This window comes from Oratosquilla oratoria, chromosome 2 (assembly GCF_046742065.1).
Source record: "Oratosquilla oratoria isolate Oo_2021 chromosome 2, ASM4674206v1, whole genome shotgun sequence".
Lineage (NCBI taxonomy): Eukaryota > Metazoa > Arthropoda > Malacostraca > Stomatopoda > Squillidae > Oratosquilla > Oratosquilla oratoria.
This window is the reverse complement of record NC_134778.1, coordinates 1,740,066-1,761,861: the sequence shown is the minus strand read 5'-3', so window position 1 is coordinate 1,761,861 and position 21,796 is coordinate 1,740,066. Positions and strand designations below refer to the sequence as shown.

General features: G+C 46.1%; 1 protein-coding gene across 3 annotated transcripts in view; it reads left to right on the top strand.

The window, feature by feature from the left end:
- Nucleotides 1-21,796, top strand: part of LOC143036769 (protein kinase C-binding protein NELL1-like) — a 458,642-nt gene that overhangs the window by 398,301 nt on the left and 38,545 nt on the right. For all 3 annotated transcript variants that reach the window (XM_076204496.1, XM_076204487.1, XM_076204505.1), the window contains exons 2-4: nt 7,446-7,673; nt 14,997-15,265; nt 21,435-21,659. In XM_076204496.1, the coding sequence (XP_076060611.1) occupies nt 7,446-7,673; nt 14,997-15,265; nt 21,435-21,659 (722 nt within the window). The remainder of the gene's footprint in view (nt 1-7,445; nt 7,674-14,996; nt 15,266-21,434; nt 21,660-21,796) is intronic.

Genomic DNA, 21,796 nt, shown 5'->3' with positions numbered 1-21,796 from the left:
GTTGGCGAAGTTGTTTCTACCCACTTCCAAATCAAATCTATTTCCAGACACATTGAGACCATTATTTCTTGTCGGATTCTCATTCAGTGTAAAAAAGTTGTCACTTTTGATGTTGTCAATTCCCTTTAGAATCTTAAAAACCTGTATCAAGTCACCTCTGAGTCTACGCTTTTTTAGGGAAAACAGATTCATAAGTTTTAGTCGATTTTCGTATGATCTATTTTTGATATTTGGAATCAGTTTTGTGACTCGCCGTTGTACTTTTTCCAATCTGTCAATGTCTTTAATGAGATTCGGTGACCATACGGAAACTGCATATTCCAAATGTGGACGAACTAACGATTTATATAGCTTGTTAATGAGTGATGGACTTTTAAAATCAAAAGATCGCGCAATCAGTCCTAGAATCTTATTTGCTTTCTCAGAGGCTGAAATACACTGCTTGGATGATTTGAAATATTTACTGATAATTACGCCGAGATATTTTTCACTATCCACTTTTGTTAACGAATTTCCAAATAACTTGTAATCGTACTTACTGTTATTTTTACCTATGTGCATTACCTTGCATTTACTTGTGTTAAATTTCATTAGCAACTTTTCAGACCATTGCTGTACTTTATCCAAATCTTCTTAGATACCCAATTGGTTTAAGTGATCATTCACCATTCCGCACAGTTTTGTATCATCAGCAAATTTGGAAACAGTAGATTTTACTCCATGGTCTATATCATTTATATATACTATGAATAGAAGTGGCACAAGAACGGAACCCTGAAGAATTCCACTTGTAACATTTTTCCATACAGAAGTTTTTTTTTTCTTTTTTTAACTACTGTCTTCAATCATTCAATCAATTACTAGTCCAACTTAATAGGCTACCACTTATTCCGTGCAAAGCTAATTTAGTAAGTATTCTTTCCTGAGGGACGGTATCAAAAGCTTTTGCAAAGTCTAGATACTCTCTCCCCTCTCTCCCCTCTCTCTCCCCACTCTCCACTCTCTCTCTCCCCTCTCTCTCCCCTCTCTCCCCTCTCTCTCTCTCTCTCTCTCTCTCTCTCTCTCTCTCTCTCTCTCTCTCTCTCTCTCTCTCTCTCTCTCTCTCTCTCTCTCTCTCTCTCTCTCATTCTCATTCTCACACTCGCTCTCATTCTCATTCTCACACTCGCTCTCATTCTCACTCCCATTCTCGCTCTCATTCTCACTCCCATTCTCACTCTCATTCTCACTCTCATTCTCACTCTCATTCTCACTCTCATTCTCACTCTCATTCTCACTCTCATTCTCACTTTCACTCTCACTCTCACTCTTACTCTCACTCTTACTCTCATTTTCATTCTCATTCTCACTCTCACACTCATCTAGACGAAAAGGAACTTCTCTTTAGTGAATACGACTGATTTGGTGAAAGTTCAGTGGACGTAAATTTTGGGCCTGTACGTGTTCCCACGCTATGACTAACGTCAGTCAGCTGCAGATCGTATTCTATGCAGCTGCCCAGTTCGTCCCCATTGAGGGTAATTTGGAATTGGAAATAAAAAAAAAGGACCCTTCATTGCACACAACCTTTAATAGTTGATGTGGTCGACTTTCGTATTCATCCGTTCCTTCGATTTCATAGTCGTTCATTTTAGGACTCCCCCGTCCCTATAATTGACTTTTGAAGCCTGACCACGCGGCTACACACGCACACGTATATACACAGGGATAGAACACAACACATACAGATAGCACACAACACAAAACACATGTACACATACTCGTCAACACAAGCACATGTACATACATTCATGACCACAAGCACATGTATACGTACTCCTGAACACAATCATATGTATATATAATTATATATATATATATATATGTGTATATATATATATATTATATTATATTCTTGTATGTATATATGTATATATATCATATAATATACGCACTCATGAATACATATGCGCATTCGTATGCACACACGCACACGCACACACACGTGCGCACACACACACACACACACACACACACACACACACACACACACACACACAAACACAAACGACTACATACTCGTATATACGTTTATGTGTACATTCACCCATATTTGGTCATCCTCGGATCAGTTTTGAGTATTCACACAGCTCGATAGCTTTTACAGGTTATTTCTGATGCGGGTTTGAAACAACAAACCGCATCTAGACCACGACACGGTAGAGGACGAGCCCAGGCACCGTGCTACAACCAAGTTATTTGTCGTAAAAGCGACAGACTCCAGGTGCAACGACGCTGTGGCCTTTCATGCTGGAGTTCCTCGGGGCTGGACAGAAGGAGCAAGCGAACAAGCACTCCCACCAATTGTTCCACTCACTCCCAGAGAGGGAGTTAAGAGAGCTAAAGAGAGAAGTGGGAAAGGGGGGGGGGATAGGGTGGGGGAGGTGATTATTCAAGTGAGCAAAGGACCGGAAAAGGTTGCTCACTTGCCGGGCGGTAGGCCCTACGGCGCGCATGCGCATGTGCCAGGCCGCAGACCTGACCTTTACGTAGGTAAATAGTTTGGGGGTGGAGGGGGGGCGGTTCCGATGGGGGAAGGTAGAAAACGAGATCGCATGGCTAGGGAATATATGCTGTGGGGGAGGGGAAGCTTGGGGTAAGGAGAATGCTGGGTGGATAGGGGTGAGAATGCTGGGTGGTTGGGTGGTGGTTGTAGCAGTAGTGATGGGGTGATGGTGGTGGTGATCGGGGTGGTGGTGGTGGTTGGGGGGTGATAGTGGGGATGGTGGTGGTTAAGATGATCGTGGTTGTGGTGGGGATGATTGTGACTGTGTTGGTGGTGGAGGTTGACGACGATGATGATGATGGTGATGTACTGACGTGACCAAGTTTCAGAGAAGTTTAAAAATAAACAAATGAAAATAAATGAATATAGAATTAAATGAATATCAAAGTAAGTCTTAGAGGAGAGGCTGGAGGAAGTGGATAGCCTTAGATACTTGGGGGAGCATGTTGCGGGAGGGGGAGGAATGGAGGTGGAGGTAAATTGTAGATTGAGAAAAGCAAGTAAATGCCTTGGCGGTTAACAAGTGTCATGGGAAACAGGCACCTGGGAATGGATGCAAAATGATTGTATGAAAAGGTGCTTGTCCCGACGGCTTTGTATAGAGCACAGGCATGGAATTTAAGGGAGGCAGAGAGGAAAAGTTTAAATGTGTTTGGGATGAAATGTCTGAGAAGTGTGGTTGGATAAAATGGGGAACGAGGTGAGGAGGAGAACGGAGGTGAAAAAAAGATGGCAGATAGGGATGATGAGAAATTATTGGGATGGTTTGGACACACTGAAATAATGAGTGAAGAAAGATTAGTAAAAGAGGTGTGGAAGGCAGAGGTGGATGGAGTGAACTTGAGGGACGACCAAGGGTGAAATGGATGGATGGGGTGAAGGATGCGTTGAGCAAGATGGAAATGTCTGTTGAGCAAAGAATGGAGAAAGCAGTGTCGGGAAGACCTCTCAAGAAGTAACCACACATTAAAAATCGCCAACGTTTTCCCTAAACGTTTAAAGACTCTCGCGATTGTTCAAGAACATAATTAGGGTTAACTAAGGACCAATCACTGACCTCAAATACAATAAGCACAGCCCTAAAGGAGGGGCCCATAGCCTTACCAATGTATCTTTAAGGTTAGGAGAGAGAGAGAAAGTAAAACGGACGCTCTGCTACTAGCAACTACTAAAAAAGGTCGATAGCTCCTATCGTGTATACTCCCAAGCAATCACATTTGTAAAACTCCAAATTATACAAATAAATGACATTGAAGAATAAATAATAGTTTGTTCCCACCAAATTCAAAGATTTAAGTTAGCCTCTCTTTAGCTTGCTACCTAAAAAGAGAGATTGCGACAGACAGGAGGTAGGGATGAGTGGAGAGTAGCTGTGTATAGATGATTCTGTTATGCAAGGAAGGGAGAGGTAGGGTGCTTATGTGTCAATGACATTTTGACACAACCCGAAGGGGGAGAGGGGAGCCGATGAATTGAAGCAGCCTTGCTGTGGATGTACCGTGCCTTGCCACATTGCTTCTGACCCACGGCAGTGGGCGGGATACTGTGATGACCCGTCATCTAAGAAGAGCAAAGATGAGAAGGAAGAAAGGGCCGTGGAGGGGAGGGGAGGGGAGGGGAGGGGAGAGGAGAGGAGGGGAGTGGAATGGGTGTAAGGGGTAGTAGGTACTATGTGCCTTTGACTTGACCACCTCCCTTGCATAGGGGAAAAAGCTCTTGGTAAAAAAGAAAAATTAAAAAAAAAATTAAATAGATATATAAATACATAAAAACATTGTTCCTAATTTTTGTAAGTACTGCTATTAGTTGCTCTCAGCTCCTGAACTTGTCACTTTGTGAACTGCTTGAAAGGTGAGAGTGGTTAATTGCGACCTTGTAACTTTGGCTCCTGGGTTAAAGCATCAAGATTGCCTCTGGGCTCTGCCATTTTGTCTTCGCCGGCGAGGTTAAAGTGATTCTGGTGGTTTAGTCGTTGTGGTTTTTGTTGTTGGCAATTAGTGCGCGCAGTGTAAAGGTGAGTAAGCTCGTGATTGGTCCGTGGGTCAGTAGGTCACTTGATTGGTCGAAGATGATTACCCTAACATTCAATTTGAAAGGTCTTTTTTTACGTTCGTGCTATGATTAGTTTCAGAGACAATCACCAATCACGTGAAATTATTAAGCCCTGGCGATGACCACCAATGATAATTGCACGGTCACGTGATTGGTTCGGGTGGTCCAATTTCACTCGTGGAAACGGACGGACACCCGCAAGCCAACGACTGGTTTTTGACACACACACACACACATGCACACGCACACGCACGCACACACACGCACGCACACACACGCACACACACGCACACACACACACACACACACACACACACACACACACGCTGAGTAAGTAACTGCATATCAGCTGGTATAGGGTATGAAAATTAGAGAGAGTCTGCAGGACTGTACCAAGCTGCACGGCAGAAATAGTGTAATTTCTTATTGAAATGGAGTATAACTATAAAACAAAACAAAAAAGAGAGAGAAAAAAAAATGGAACATTCATAAAGAAGGCAGAGGACTAGTAGAGGACGAGAACAAACTCGAGAGCAAACATGGAGGAGGAAGAAAGACAAGACAGCAAACACACAAGAGGCAAACAAACAAACAACAGGGCAAACATTTTGGAACGAAAAGGAAATTCGAGTATATTGGTGGAAAAACAAAGGCAGAGAGATCAATTTTGGTGCAGATGAAGAAAGCAGACTGGAAGATTAATTTTGTACAACAAAATGGAATGATTACGTATTGTGATGATGACCGCGAAAAAAACATGGAATAAAGCACAACTGAGAAAAGAAGGTAGTAAATGTATCGCATGAACATACAGTAAACACGGAGCAAACACAAAGGGAAAACAAGGCCAGGAAAAGCACATGATTGGCGATAAACGCTATTTTTTAACCAGGTGCGAGAAGTTGAAACAAGTTAATACAAGTTGAAACACGTAACCAACCTAAGCATAGGAGGAAACTGTCACGTAATAAACATGGGAGACAAGCATGTAACCAAAAGGAAAGTGAATAGATAAATAAAAAATCAAAGTAATCTCAACTGGACTAAGATGGTGTCTGATAACTGGATAATAAAAAAAATATGTACAAAACCGGCTGGGGAGAAGTGTGATGATAACCATGTCCTTCTTGAAATTTAGACCAAATAAAAATGACACGTGTATTTTTTATGCACTAGACAGTTGTGCCCACACCGTTCTCAATTTCACACGTATCCAACAAAATTTAGAAGACCTAGGGTACACACAAACATCCTTTATCCTTTCATTTCACCTTTGGTATTTAAGGATTTACTTGTGGCCTTGGCAGAGTTTCCCCGCTTCCCCTTCTGCTTGTTTATGTTTGACCTTTGCGTGTTCCCGAGCATTTGGACGAAGACCGACCACGCGTGTTGGGCGGCAAGCGAGCTCACCGAGGTCGTGCGCGCTTCCGAATCAAGAGGGACGAAGCAACAATGCGGCGAGTTCGTGTGGCGTTGAGGTTCTTGGACGAGAGTGGCACACAAATGGAGTTCTTTCGTGCCGATAGGATCTCCATTTTTCTTGTGCGTGAGTGTTCGTTTCGGACTGTGATATGTCTCTCTTTTCGCGAGTTACGTAAGGACGGTCTTAACAAGTTGTCTTAGTTTTTTATTTTAGAAGGGATGTAAAATTTTCTTTAGCCCCACAAGACATAACCCGATAACCAATGTATTTCTGTGCATATTTCAGTTTATCACAATACTTTTAGGATACGTTGGAGCAAAGGAGAAGGAGGTGGGAATGTAAGCACGCATAGAAAACGTAAAAAAGTAATAGGAAGCCGAGGCGTCTACGCTTGGCAAAAAATGAGTTAAGATTGTTGGGTCGAGGAGGGAGCGAGCTTCAGGAGTAAAAGGATAATGCAAGGCTTACCTGTAGAGAAGAAGAGGGAAGAACTTTAGGAGGTGAGAAAGTGTATAGCAATACGAAAAAGGATCCAAGGGGTGAATAGAGAGAGAGAGAAAGAGAGAGGTAGGGGGAGGGAGAGGGAGGGAGAGGAGGGAATTTGAAGAGAAGGATGGGGTAAGTGAAGCGCGTGAGATGTTACGGGGAGATGGAGACGAGACGTGTGTAGATTTCAAAGAATATTAAGTAAAGCTTGTATGGAGGCTGTGTGCCAAGCTCCCCGTATCGTCTATCAGATGCTGTACACTATGTCCTTCTTTGAACTGAAGAAATGTGTGTTTCGTCATTCAGACGTGTGTATCGGATGGTGATGCTGTGACGAAATCATAATATATCTCTCGTAACAAGGAAGAGTCGGGCTGTGTTTTGAGGTATCAAGTAGCAGTTGTATCAAATAGACACGATGTTCCGGAGCCAATGTAATACTATATAAGAAACAAGTAAATATCTATATGTTGCGTATAGTCACAGATCTAGCAAGAGATCTGTCTGGACGTCAAGCAGCTCGATGGCTATCTAGCTTGGTGGAAGTGCTCAGGAGCACTTTGCTGTTTTATGTAGTATAACCTTTGTTGTCAAAATTCTTGTTTTTCATGTGTACATATGCTAGTTGTATTTTTTATTTTATTTGTAAATTTGCTTGTTTATATATTGATTGACTTTTATTAGCCAATCCAGGATTTGAATATTCATACATTCGTTCTGCTTAATTTACTTGTTTACTTCATCGTTTCTTATTTACTTGTTAATAATTTTTTATTTATTAATTAGTTTTTCTCTTTAATTCTTGCAGGTATTACCTGGAACAGTAGTTTTACCAAAAGAATCTTAGAAACTTAACCGTAAAGGACTACAGAAACTTCGCCACGGTACACGTGCAAATCTCCTAACAACACTATTTCTTTCTTCCCCCTGCCCCCACAGGCGTGGTGGCGAGCGGAGCAGCAGCAGGGGCGGCAGCAGCAGGAGGAGCAAGAGGAGGAGGAGGAGCAGGAGGAGGAAGTGGTGGTGGAGGAGGTGGATTGGGAGATGCCTCTGCAGCCAGCAAGCATGTGGACCTCATAGAGGCTCTCCAGCTGTGGAACACGACCTACGCTGGTCTCACCGTCATTCCTGGCCCAAGACCCTTCGCCCCCGCAGTCTTCCTTCAGGGTAAGCTTCTGCCGAACTCGTTTGTTCATCTTCTGGTCTCTCCCTCCTGGTCTCTCTCCTTGGATGTACTGTTGGGGTGGGGGTGGTGGTGGTGGTGGTGGTGGGGGATGGAAAGATAACGCACTACAGTGGCGCGAGATTGTCCATAAGGATAGAGGCGCTGTAAACTACAGACCACAAAAACGACAACATTCTTCTGGTGTCCCTTCCGGGGTGTATGGCTGGTTGATGAGGGAGGGTGGGGGAAATAAAGCACGGTAGCGGCGCGAGATTGCCTATAAAGGTTAGAAACACTGGTAGAATGAAGCCCATAAGAACGACGACAATAATGACAACAACGAAGACGACGACGACAACGACAACGACAAGACCAACACAGGCTTCAACAACAACAAAACCACCGACAACGACACCACAAACAACATTAGTTGGAAGAACAAGATTCTCGAAGCTGATCAGAATTCATAAGGGCTTTTAGTGGCTGACGGCAGACTCCTTCCCACAAGGCAGCAACCCCTTACTCATATCATGGAGGATATACGAAGGACGTTTCATCCTAAGGTCTAAATAAGAACAGGTCACTTCTTTCAAAAAGAAGACAAAATTTTTACATCGTGAAGGCGCACAAGTTCCCTAAAAAAAAAAAAAAAAAAAAAAAAATCATCGGAGGGACACTTACAATTGAATGAAATCGCCTGACGACACACAAGGACATATTTAAACTTGCTAACTGTCATCAACGATTTAAACAAGATAGACGCTTCGTCCCTTGACCCAAGGTGCCTTGTTGCTTCTCCGGGTGCCTCGCTTCGCTCACACTGCCCACGTGGCCACTGGCGGGCAGGAGACGTTTTGTCGCCTTTAATATTTCCTCCTTGTCCTTCTCTCTAAACGGAAACGGCAACCTCATCCTTCCTCTCTTTCATACCCTTTTCGTTTTTCAAATTTTCCTCTTTGTCCTCTTTTACTCTTTTTCTTTTCTTTTACACTTTTTCTTTTCCTCTTTTTTCTTTTCCTTCCTCTTTCCTCTTTTCCTTCCTCTTTCCTCTTTTCCTTCCTCTTTTCCATTTTTCCTCTTTTCCATTTTTCCTCTTTTCCACTTTTCCTCTTCTTTGCCCCTTCCTTTCAATTTCCTTTCATCCTCTTTTCTGATCTTGCTTGTGGCAAGTCCGTTCAAGACGACAGGTTCCCTTCCCCCGTTCTTATGATCCCTCTCGCTTCAAGCCTCTCACTTTTGGCTGTCACACTGAAACTTTCCTCTCCTCGTTTCTTTTTTCCTTAGTCACTTTGATTTGGCTTCAGCATGTTTTTTCTACAAAAAAAAAAAACATCATTTGTTGCTCCGAGTCTTTATGGCAGAAAACCCGCAGCTGCACAGCATCTGGCAACATTCTTCATGGCCTCCAATACATCTCTCCGGGAAGAAGCCTTAGACGTATGTCTGTGTTGTATTAATGTGGGAGCGTTTTTGTCCCTGAATGAAAGGGAAGGGAAGGGAGTCACCGGTCGTCGATGGAGGAAACAGAGTCGAAGTGGATAAAGAGAAGTTTTGGGCTCAGTCCGGAGATAGCGTCAGCCCCTCGGCCGTCAGCCCCACTTCAAATGACAAAAATGATGAGTTGGAAGACGGACTCTTTCTGGCTTCCCTCTCGTAGGACCAACCACCTCAGGCAGGCAGGTACCGCCCGTCTTTGGTCCCACAAAATTACAGAGAGAAAAAAGAAGTCCCATTTCGTCCCTACCCCCGTTTCGCTGATTCATTCAGTCTCTACTCGTAAGTGCTCCAAAATTCTCTACTTCCCCTTCTTCACGCCTTCCTCTTCCTGTTCTTCTTCCTCCTCCCCTCCTCCTCTTTCCTATCTTCTTCCTCGCCTTCCCTAACTTCTCCTCTTCCTCCTCTTCATGCCCCTCCATTTCTTCCTTCCCTTCCTCCTCCTCTTCCTACCCCCACCTCCACACCCACTACCTCCTATCATTTTTCCTCCCCCCTCCTCCTCCTCCTCCTCTTTTATCCTTCCTCCCCCCCCTTTTTCTCTTTTCCCCATTTCCCTATATCCAAGCGAGTCTTTCAAATTGGTCCTCTTTTCACCTTCGCGTCCGCCTCCGCGCCTTCACCTCCTCATCTTCCTCCTCTTTGTCCATTTCCCCTTTTTCTCTTTTTCCTATTTTTTCTCCTCATTTTCCTCCTTTCCACATTTTTCTCATTTCCTCATTTTCCTTTGTCCTCATTTTCTTCCTATTCCTCTTTTTTCTCCCTTCCTTGTTTTCTTCCTTTTTCCTCCTATTCCTCCTTATCCTCCTAATCTTTCTCCTTTTCCTCCTTTTCTTCCTCATTTTCTTCCTTTTCCTCTTTTTCCTCCTTTTCCTCTTCCTCACTTTTCTCAGCTTCCTCCTTTTCTTCCTCTTCCACCTCCTCTTTCTCCTTTTCCTCAGGCTTTTCCTCCTCATTCTCAATCACTATCTCATTCTCCTCCTTCATCTCCTACTCCTATTCCTCCTCCTCCTCCTTTTCTTCCTTCTCTTTTTCCTCCTTCATTTTGCCTCCTTCTCCTCTTCCTTTTCTTCCTACTCCTTCCCTTTTTCCTCCTCCTCCTCCCTCTCCTCTTTCTTCTTTTCCTCCTCCTCCTCCTCCTTTTCCGCAACCTCTGTCGCTTTCTTCCACATCTTCTCCCCCCCCCCCTCTGGCTTTTTTTTCGGATCATTTCCTCAGTCTGACCTTGGCCACAGAGCACAGATTGCCCCTCTCCCTCCCTCCCTCCCTCCCTCCCTTCCCCTCCCTCTCCCTTTCCGTCTCCCTGTTCCTCCACCTCCTAAGCACCTTTCCCGCACCCCTTCCCCCTCCCCTTCCCTTTCCCCTCCACTCCCCCCTTCCCTTCCCTCTCCCATTCCCTCTCCCATTCCCCCTCCCGTTCCCCTTTCCTCTCCCATTCTCGCCCCTATTCCCCATTTCTCTTCCCCTTCCCCTTCCCCTTCCCCGTCCCCCCTACTCCACCCTGCGAACGAAGTTCCTCTTCACCCGATCGCCCAAAGGGACGATAACTTCGTGGTGACCCGGCGGCGGCGGCGGCGGTCGCTGGCCATCGGCAGTTCTCCGGTTCCCTTCGGTGAGGTCGCCCGTCAGTCCTCTTCGGCGTCGCCGCCGCGCGTCGGAGGGTTAGTGAGGTGGCGGCGCCACACACCCACCTGTGCTTTCCTACATCGCTGTGTGCTGCAACAAGCGGAATGTAGGGAACGAGGGGAAGGGAAGGGACATTTTATGCTATGATTCTCTTTTGTTTCATTTTGCCTTTAATTTCCTATTCATGGTTTTATTTTAATTTCTTTTTTCCTTGGGGGGAATAATTTAGTATTTCGTTGGTAATAACCTGCGTTTCTATAGTTTTAAAACAAAATTTCACTGTGGAAGAAGAGCCAGAGATCATTGAGATGGGGGTCAGCACAATGGAAGGATAGAAAATATAAGCAATTTTTTTATGATTAGTCTCCAGTCCTAAAATAATGGTGAAGTTCCTGAAATACCGGGTTCATAAAACTTGCGAAGTCAACACTCGAGGAGGAGTGCTTTTCACAAACACGTCAATTACCAATCATCCTATTTTTTACTTATTTCTGTCCTTTATTTGTCTATCATTTAAACAACCAGTTTGTTTACTTATTTACATATATTTAATTTTTGCTATATTTACTTTTGTTCACTCATCTTTTTTCTATTTTTGTCTTTATCCGTATATTTATTCATATTTCAATATTCAGTCAAGTTTGTGCTTCTGTATTGCTACTCCTTCATACTCTTTCCATTACTGTAGAATAAAAAGAAAAGGAGCTTAGACTTGATTCCATGCCAGAATAAAACTTAGGATCAAAAACCCTCCTCTAAAATATTCTAAAGATCTCTCGGCCAGAAACCCACAATTATGAAATGATTGAACAAATGAACAAAGAAAGACATCCGATGTAAGGATGTGTTGCTGGAGAATTTGTCAAGATTGAATCTAGTCTTTGCAGGATGTTATACAAAACCCATTCATACTGCGGAACTTCAAAAAGTCTCGTTTTTGTACGCAGCCCCGTAAACCTGAAACATTTGTATTCCAAAAACATAAAAGTAAATCCGGATAAGAATCTCACATCTTCCTCAAATGCTGTTGATCTCCCCATGGAGGGCACGCTCCAATCTGATTGGTTCTCACATCGGTCACGTAATTCCTTGGATGGCCAATGAATGAAAAGGTCTCGATCTCGGATGTGGGGGTTCTTGTTTAATTTTACCAGAATTTTTTTAAATCCTTCTAATATTCTCTCTTTCTCTCTCTCCTCGTCTTTTATTTTCCTTTCTTTTCCTTTCCTCTCCTCTACTCTCGTGTCTCGTCTCGTCTCGTCTCGTCTCGCCTCGCCTCTTCTCGTCTATTCTCTTTTCTTCTCTCCTCTTTCCTTTCCTTTCCTCTCCTCTCCTCTCCTGTTTTTATCAGTTCGTTAGTACTCGACTCTCCCTTACTCCAGATGGTTCTTGGATGGGCAAGAGACAGACAACCAGAAGCACTTAGTGGCGATGCCAAACAATTCTATAGATGAGATGGTCCTCAGGATGTCAAGAAACAGCGTTATATAAGTAAGGGGTCTGTGAGGAAGGGGGTCGAAAACTACTGATTGAGAAAACCTGGATCTTCGAGATGGCTGTAGGAAGTCCCCTCACACAACGGAATAAAATAACCCTGCATTATCCAAGAAAGAAGAAAAAAACAGAATAATAAAAATACCTAGGCTTTAACGCAAGTTTATGGAGTCCAACACGCAGGTCTGGGTAATCTTGGCATCTAAACCTCTAGTTAGATCCTCCAAAGAATTTGAAACTCCTTTCTTGCACTGTGGGCCTGACGGAGTGCCTGGCAGCCGGACTCCCAAAAGTTTCACGCAATAGTGTCATTACCGTGGCACCCTAAGCTAAATTAGATTGATTATTGTCTTCAGGGGATACATTTTACACAGGAGACTATCCATTACTGGACGAATTGAATACAGTGGAATTGGAGATGGAAAAATAGTCGTGAAATGTAACTATCACGTGATTTGAGTGGCAAGTATTGTGTGACAAAATGAATGCAGTGGGATTAGAGGAAATGGAAAAAGAGTCGTAAAATATAGCTCGATCACGTGACTTGAGTAGAAATAAGTGTTGTGTGCATTCGATTCGGTCGTAGTGTATGAAACTGAACACGGTGGCTGGCTAGGTCAATCAAAGGAGGTCCCAATGTTATTTATAACTCTTAGTTTATTCAGCTATATTTCATTTCATTCTCTGTTTTTGTAAATACAATGATAAGATATAGAAAAGGAAACATTGAATCGATTACATTCGATTATTATCAAATTACGAATGAAGTCAATCATGGTTGAAAAAGTCGTTTGATAAAGACGATTACTCTTGTAATAAATCTGAGTAATTTCAATTTAGCCAGTTTAGTTGGTTGCAACTAAACGCGTTCGATTAATACTCCTTACACCTCCTCCTCCTCCTCCTCCTCCTCCTCCTCCTCCTCCTCCTCCTCCTCTTCCTCCTCCCTCTTGTCCTCCCTTCTGCTCCTCCTTTCTGTTCTTTCATTTTCACCGTTTTTTTCTCGTCCGGCTTTCTCATTCTCCATTCTCTCGTCCTCCATGCTCTCCTCCATGCTCTCCACCTCCTCCTCCTCTCCTTCCTCCTTCCCTTCCTCCCCCTCTTCCTCCCCCTCTTCCTCCCCCTCTTCCTCCTCCCCCTTCCTCCCCCTCTTTCTCTTCCTCCTTCTTCCTCCTCCCCTTCCTCTTCCCTTTTCTCCCCCTCTTCCTCCTCCCTGTCCTCCTCCCTTTCATCCTCCCCTTCCTCCTCCCCTTCCTCCCCATCTTCCTCCTCCTCCTCCTCTTCCTCTTCTTCCTCTTCCTCCTCCTCCTCCTCCTTTCCCCTCCCCCTCCCCTCTCCCCTCTCCCCTCCTCCTTTGCCCCTCTCCTTTGTTCTCCTCTTCCTGGTCACCCCTTTTCCTCATGGACGGCCGCACGACGCTCCTTCTGGCCTCCTGTGTCTCTCCTTATCATTTCCTTTGTCCTCCTTGCTTGACCCACTCCCCCCTTTTCCCCTTCCATTGCCCTATCCCCCTTTCCCCCCATCCCCCATCTGCCGACCACAGCTGGAACGAAGGCCGATAGTAGAGTTACCCTACTGTCCTCGCTATCTCGCCAACCCTTATCGGCTCGCATGACCCGCTCAAAAGGTTCCGATGCCGTCGTGTGTGTGTGTGTGTGTGTGTGTGTGTGTGTGTGTGTGTGTGTGTGTGTGTGTGTGTGCGTGTGCGTGTGTGTGTGTGTGCGTGCGTGCGTGTGTGTGCGTGCGTGTGCGCGCGCTTATGTGTGTATTTATGGATGTATTTATAGATGTACTCTATGTAACTATTGGAACTTGTGGTAATCTTTATAATATAATTGCCCAAATCATATCAAAATGATACACTATCTACTTCCTTCACATCGGAGTCTCCACTCCTCATCTTGATGGAGATCATCTGATACCAACCAGAATAAAGCTGATAAATTTACCACCGCTAACTAACAGATCGTATCGTTTTACCACAGACGAGACCCTGAGACGAGGCTTTCGAGGTTGAGAGAGAGAGAGAGAGAGAGAGAGAGAGAGTGAGGGGGGGGGGAATACAGAGAGGGAGGGGAGGCCATGCAGTTGGTAAGCACGAGGGAGATGGCAAATGGGACGAAAGAAAGAAAAAAGAAAGATGAGAAAGAGAGCGCAAGAATTTGGTCCGTCGTATCTATAGAGAAGGGGAAAGAGAGGCTGATGGGAACAAGGAGTAAAGTAAAGAGAAAGAAATGGAAAGAAAAGCGAAAAGAGGACACAATAGGTGAAACGTAAAACTGGAAGGGGTGAAAGTGAAATGTTTGGGACGGGGGGTAAAGGTGTCTCGGGTCCGGTGTCCTGAGGTCTGGACTTTTTGGCGATTCTGGTGTGTCTGGCGGTTCTGGTGTGCCTGAGGGTCTAGTTTGCCTGGGGATCTGGCTTATCTGGGGGTCTGGTGTGTCTGAGGGGTCTGGTGTGTCTGAGGGGTCTGGTGTGTTTAGGTTCCCGAGTGTCTGGGGCTCTGACATGTCCGGGGATCTGGTGCGTTCGGGACTCTGGTGTGTCTGGGGGTTCTGATGTGTGGTTGCGGTGCCTGGGAGTCTGATAGTGTAGGGGGTCTGGTAGTCTGGGAGTTTAGGGTTCTGGGGCTCTGGGACTCTGGTAGTGATCTACACGCGGGAGTGCCTCCTCTATACAACTACGAGCTCGGTATCTTTCTTCTTCTTCAGGTGAGAGCCGCGAAGTACAGGTTCCTGACGCGGTCCAGCGTCGCGCCGCATCTCTCTTGAGCAACACTCGGGAGTTCACAGTGACGGCCACGATCCAGCAAGAGGACCGCAACGCCGGCACCATCCTGGCCTTCTCGAGGGGCAGCCAGAGGTTCCTGGAGCTCCAGTCCTCGGGGCGCAAGGACGAGATCAGACTTCACTACATCTATGGAGGATCCATCCACGTCGAGACCTTCCCTTTCCGTCTTGCCGATCAGCGATGGCACAAGGTGAGTAACGAGGGGGTGGGGACTCGGTTTTGGTCAAATTGTTGTCAAGGGTAGGACTGCCTACAACAATCCTATGAGGGGTACTTGCTGTCACAAGGTGGTGATTATGGTCTTACAAGGAAAGGATTCAGCTCTCACAAGGTAGGAGAGCTTTTGATCTCAAAGGTAAGGGCATTCTGTTGTCACATGGTGAGGATTCTCCTATTACAGAATGTGGTTTGTATGGTGGTGACAGTGTGGGGTGTTCTTTCTGTCACAAGACGAGGCGTTCTACGACACAAGTTGGGGACAGCTCGTTCCCACGAGGAGATGGTGGGTCTGCTAACACAAGTCTGGTACTCTTTCGTTGTCGATAACCAGCGCTTCTATCGTTGGTTACAATATCCTCCCAAGGAGGCAGGGCCGCAGGGACGGTAAAGGAGAGATTTAAGGAGAGTGGCAGAAAGATGGTGACGAGGAGTCTCCGCCAGGAGGCGCCGAGTAGTAGCTGCGGCCAAAGCCGTTACCTTTGCCCTATTGTGCGCTCTGGCGACTGTTAGGGCATGTAATAGTTACTGCTGGGAATCGGAGAGGGGTGCGGGATTCGAACTCACAACTAAGTGAATGCGGGACCAGGCACGTACCCTATTACGCCACCAGCGCACAATAGAAGAGACCGAGTGAGCAAAGTCGTCAGTACTTGCCCTTGTGTTGAGGTTAGGTAAGTGTCTCCAACCCTAAGAATGCTGCCTGGTTTTGGACCATAAGGATGTAACTAGAGGCTTTAATGCATTCATAACATCAAAGTGATACAGTTACTCTCCAACACTGGGGTGTGATGAAGCGGGGATGACAGCTGCTGTCGTAATACGAGAATGCTTGTGGAAATGGAAATATGGGAAAGCGCTGGTGGCGAGAAACGTGCTGGCCTCGCATTCACATAGTTGTGGGTTCGAATCCCGCACCCCTGTCCGATTCCCAGCAGTGACTGTCTCGGGCCCCCTGACGCCACCTTCACGTGTGGTTTTTAGAAGGGGCGTCTTTTTAGAATGAAGTGGAATCTTTCGTTCCACAAGTGAAGTGACATGGTGCCATAGAAAAATGTCCCCTGCCATGATATGGCCGCCCCCCTGTCAAAGATTAATTATCCGCTGAAACAGAGAGACTGGGCATTAGTCGCTCGCTGTCACAAGCAGGATAATACAACGCCATGACAATTGCGTGTACGAAGGGAAGGATAATGACCGCTTGGAAGTGTCGCCTCTGTGTTGTGTGTACATATCACAGATTAGACTGCTGCCTCAAGCGAGGAAGGGGGAGTTGTGTCCGCGTCAGAGGGGACTGTCTGCACGCAACTTGCGGACTCGTCTGCCTATAGTTACGAAGGTAGGTAGGTGTGTGTGCGTGTTTGTGTGCGTGTTTGTGTGTGTGTGTGTGTGTGTGTGTGTGTGTGTGTGTGTGTGTGTGTGTGTGTGTGTGTGTGTGTGTGTGTGTGTGTGTGTGTGTGTGCGTGCGTGTTTGTGTGCGTGTTTGTGTGCGTGCATGTTTGTGCGTGTTTGTGTGTGCGTTTGTGTGTGTGCGCGCGCGTGCGTGTGTATGCGTGTGTGTGTGCGTGTGTGTGCGTGTACGTGTGCGTGTGTGTGAGAGAGAGAGAGAGAGAGAGAGAGAGAGATAGAGAAAGAGACAGAAAGATAGAGAGAGAGAGAAAGATAGAGAGAGAGAGAGAGAAAGATAGAGAGAAAGATAGAGAGAGAGAGAGAAAGATAGAGAGAGAGAGAGAAAAATAGAGAGAGAGAGAGAGAGAGAAAGATAGAGAGGGGGGGTTGTCTGCCTGTCTCTGTAACTGTATCTTTGTGTCTGTCTATATTTGTCTGCCTCTGTCTCTGCCTGCCTGTCTCTGCCTGCCTCTATCTGTATCTGTCTGTATGTATGTCTATGTGTGCGCCTTTCTTATGTGAGGATCTTTCTATACTTGTATATATCTATTTGTTTCGACATTTGTGCCCTGTGCACCACCTGCGTGTGTCTGCATGCGTGACAGATGAAAAAAACGGACATTAGAAGAAAGATTCAACCACATTGAAGGAAGTTTCAGTTAGGCCTGGAGTTGTAGGAGAGCGAGTAGATAGGATAAGCGAAAAGAGGGTTATTGGTAGATTGGTAGATAGGAAACGTAAGGGGCGGTTTCAAGGGAAAGGACCGAGATGATCGAGGGAAAGATAGAAGCAGTTAGGATTAGACGGTTGAGGATGGGGGGGGGGGGAGGAGGAGGCAATTAAGGCGAGGAAGGGGGTGTGAAATGACCTGCAGCCATTGAGGAGGAGGAGGTGGTGGTGGTATAAGTGGTGGTGGTATAAGTGGTGGTGGTGGTATAAGTGGGGTGGTGGTGGTATAAGCGGTGGTGGTGGTATAAATGGTGGTGGTGGTATAAGTGGTGGTGGTGGTATAAATGGTGGTGGTGGTGATGGTGGTGGTGGTATAAGTGGTGGTGATGGTGGTGGTGGTATAAGTGGTGGTGATGGTGGTGGTGGTATAAGTGGTGGTGATGGTGGTGGTGGTATAAGTGGTGGTGATGGTATGAGTCGTGGTGGGAGAAGTGAAGGTGGTGATGGTGGTGGTAGAAGCAGTGGAGGTGGTGGTGTTGATGATCATGGTAGGAGTGGTGATGGTAGACGTGGAGGTGGTGATGGTGGTGGTACAAGCAGTGGAGGTGGTGGTGGTGGTAGGAGCAGGGAAGATGGTGGTGGTGGTGATGTAGTTAGTGGTGGTGGTGGTGGTGGTGGTGGTGGTGGTGGTGGTGGAAACGGTTGTGGTGGTGGAGGAGGTGGTGGGGATGGCAGAAGTGGTGGTGGTGGTAGAAGTGGTGGTGGTAGAAGCGGCGGTGGTGGTGGTAGAAGTGGTGAAGGTTGTGGTGGCGACGAGGCGAAATGTTGCAATTTTTTTGGATACGGGGGGAGGGGGAGGGGGTTATGATGGCAATATCGCTACATTGGCATTCATTTAATGAATTTCACATCAAAGATTCCTATGACAGTGACGCATTTGTGCATCACAGTTTTGCAATTTTAGTCCTACATGGAGTAAACAATACAGTGATTATTAGAATGCAATAATGTAAAAATACCAAAATAGAAAAATACCAAAATGAAAAAATACAATAATACAAAAAGACAATGACATAATGATATAATCATACAATGATACAAAATTGAATACAGTGATACAATAATTTGTACGGTTGCTACCCATTCCAGTCCTGATGTGACAGAATTTTTATGACAATTCACCTTGATGAAAGTCTTCTGAAGATGGACGCTCTCTAGATAGAACAAAACCTCGATGAGTCAGAACTCTATTCTGACATAGCGATCATCCCCCTCTTAAGTAAATCAGATCGTCTGATATTGCGTCACCGTGATAAAGAAGGTTAACGTGTCAAATTGTTCCGATTGTCGGGATCAAACCTGTGACTCTTCATTGAGGGTTCGAATGACTTTCAAAACGTCCGCAAGATAGAGTTAGTGGGTCTGCAATAGACGTTTTGAGTGCAACTTAAACTCAAAATTTACTTTAAAAAATGACCCAAAATTAATGGACTTGACAGAAATATTTGCTCTTCAAGGTGGAATGGGGTGGGGTGGGGTGGGGTGGGGTAGGGTGGGGGGAATAGCTGCCAGTGAAGAAATGGAGGGCTGTGTAAGGTCAAGCAATCCTGGCGATTTTGAACGGTTACGATAAAAGTTCGACAAGTTCGAAGTCATGACGCTGGTCTGTAAACAAGAATGTTTCAGTGATCGAAGTCGATAAGCTAAGCCGTTCCAAGAACTTGTGAATCACAAGCAGGAGGGGCAGTCGAGATAATAGGTTAATAGTAAACAATACGCCTGCTGTAATTGCTGGCTTGCGAATGAGGCTTGAGAGAATTGATGGATATCAAAACTGTGGTTATAGCAACTCGTCATTAAAAGATTGGGACGAGATTGGAACGAGATTGAGATGAGGGCGTGGTAAGGGCGTGACGAAGTCGTGACGAAGTCGCGACGTGATCGTGGCGAGGTTATGATGTCCTCGTAACGTTAATTCGACCATTTGCTCCACGCAGGACTTTCTAAACGTGGCACTCCTCTGCAGTGAGAACAGAAGTCCCTCCCCCTCCCCCTCCCCCTCCCCCTCCCCCTCCCCCTCCCCCTCCACCTCGCCCTCCCCCCGCCATTCACTAACCAGAAGAGAAGGGAGAAGTACCTTTCAATACGGAAGACTGGCTACCGACGAGACGAGTAGTTGGAATAAGATAATGACCGTCCAATACGGACCAATTTGGTGATGTATACATCGCTGAGTAGTCTAATATAATAGAGGATATGGCTGCATGTGACGGTATCAGTGCACAGTGAGAGGCAAAGGTTTGTAGATGGTGATGATAGGTGCCGCTTACTACATGGTTTACTAAATTGTCTCAAGTCTACGGTAACGCCCCGCCTGATTCGGCGGACAAGGCTCGGCCATCCAAAGGTCGAAGGTGGGACTGAAGTCGGTAAGGGCCCGGTCACACCAAGCTTACGACCTGTTTCCGACCACCAAGTGGTCGCCAGCCAGTTGCAGGTAGTCTTTGGAAGTCGTTGGTAGTCGGTAATAAGATAGATAAATAGGTAGATCCATAGAGTAGATATTTTATAGCACACACTGAATAGTCCCCAGTACATAGATTTTCATCTTATCAACCACATTATCTTTTTCAATTTCCATTACTTGCACAGGTTTTGTGTCGCCAACGATCGCTTGATTTTCGGTCGAAGGTGGTCGGAAACAGGTCGTAAGCCTAGTGTGACTGGAGCTTAATCTACTTCATTTTCTTTTTTTTTTTGCAGGAGATTTAGGGATGTTGGTGAGGTTGAGTGAGAGTGAGGCTATACCAGGTTACGTGAGGCGAGGACATGTGTGAGGGTGGGAGTGTTAGGTTACCTATGGGGGGGAAATGTCGCAAGGATTCGAACGAAATTACTTCTAACATCCAGATTCTGGTCAGTTTAAATAGAAATACATCACAAAAGAAAAGAAAATAGCTGCTACTTTTATTAAATCACTATTTTTCTCAGGGCGCCCAAGACTAACTTATCAACCTCAAAAAAGATAAGAAAAATAAGAATAATGATAATAAGTAATAATGATAATAAGTAGTAATAATAATGATAGTAATAATGGATAATCGCACCTGGTAATCGAGCTCCGTCCCCACTTTGGTTTGTTTACTCTTCGGGTGCATCGCAATTACCTCGTTACCTGCGACCATCAAATCAGTCTGACCATTACTCCTTCGCTAATCCGATAATAATCGAGAAAAGTTACGTCCCTCGCCCCCCCCCCTTCCCTCCCTCCCGCTCGGCGGCGGGGGCCGGGCGGGTCGAGGAGAAGGGAGGGCGGGTATAGGGGTAGAGAGGATAAGGAAAGGGGAGGGCTAGAGGGGAGATGGTGGGGAGTGGCAATATGAAATCCAGGGGGGTGGGGGGATGTTGGAATTGGATGGAGCCCTTTGTCTGGTCGTCGTCTTTTCGTGCTCCCTCGGAGACCCGTATGCTACTGAAACGTCTCCTTATTTCTCATCTTCCTCTATCTCCTCCTACTCTTCCTCTTCCTACTCTTCCTCTTCCTACTCTTCCTCTTTTCCTCTTTTCCTCTTCCTCATCCCCTTCCTCTTCCTCCTCTTCTTCTCTCTCCCCTTCTTCTTCTCTCTCCCCTTCTTCCCCTTCCTCCTTTCGCTTCCTTCTCCCCTTTCTTCTAATCTTCCTCCTCCTCCTCATATTTTTCTTCTGTCCCCGTTTCCATTCATCCTTTGTCCTCGTCTACTCCGCTTTCCCCTCCTATCCTTAATCCGTTTTCCTCTTTCTTTCCCCCTCCTCTTTTCTTCTCTATCGTTTCCATTTGTCCTCTTCCTATATTCCTATCTCTCCTTCTCTCCTCTCCTCTCCTTTCATCTCTTCTACTCTCCTCTCGTCCGATCCATTCCTTCCTAACCCCTCTTCCCTTCCCTTTCCTTCTTTTCCCTCCCTTCCCCTTCCCCTTCCCTTCTCTTCTCTTCTGCCCCTCCCCTCCCCTCCCCTCCCCTCCCCTCCCCTCCCCTCTCCTCTCCTCCCTCACCTCCCTCACCTCGGCCTCCTCTTTGATTCTCCCTCCTTTGCTGTTGTCTTTGCAGGTTGCGGTGATGGTGAGCGGCTCGCAGGTGGAGGTGTGGGTGGACTGTGCGCGCGTGTACCGTCGCCTGGCGCCGCCCCCGATGACCAACTTCACGGCGCTGGCAGCCCTCGACCTCCCGCTTGACCCTCTGGAGCCCGGCAGCCCCCCGGCGCCGCCAGAGAGCCGTGACCAGCCCGTCGCGCTCTTCCTTGGCCAGAGGAACGCCAAGCATTTCCTCTTCAAGGTGGGGGTTCCTCCTTATCCGATCATCTTGATGACTTGGTTCCCCCCAAAAATATCTGATACTTGTCCCACCAAACCATCATGATAACGCTACACCCCAAGTTACCCCACCCATGACCCATTTGTGGTTAGTGTAGA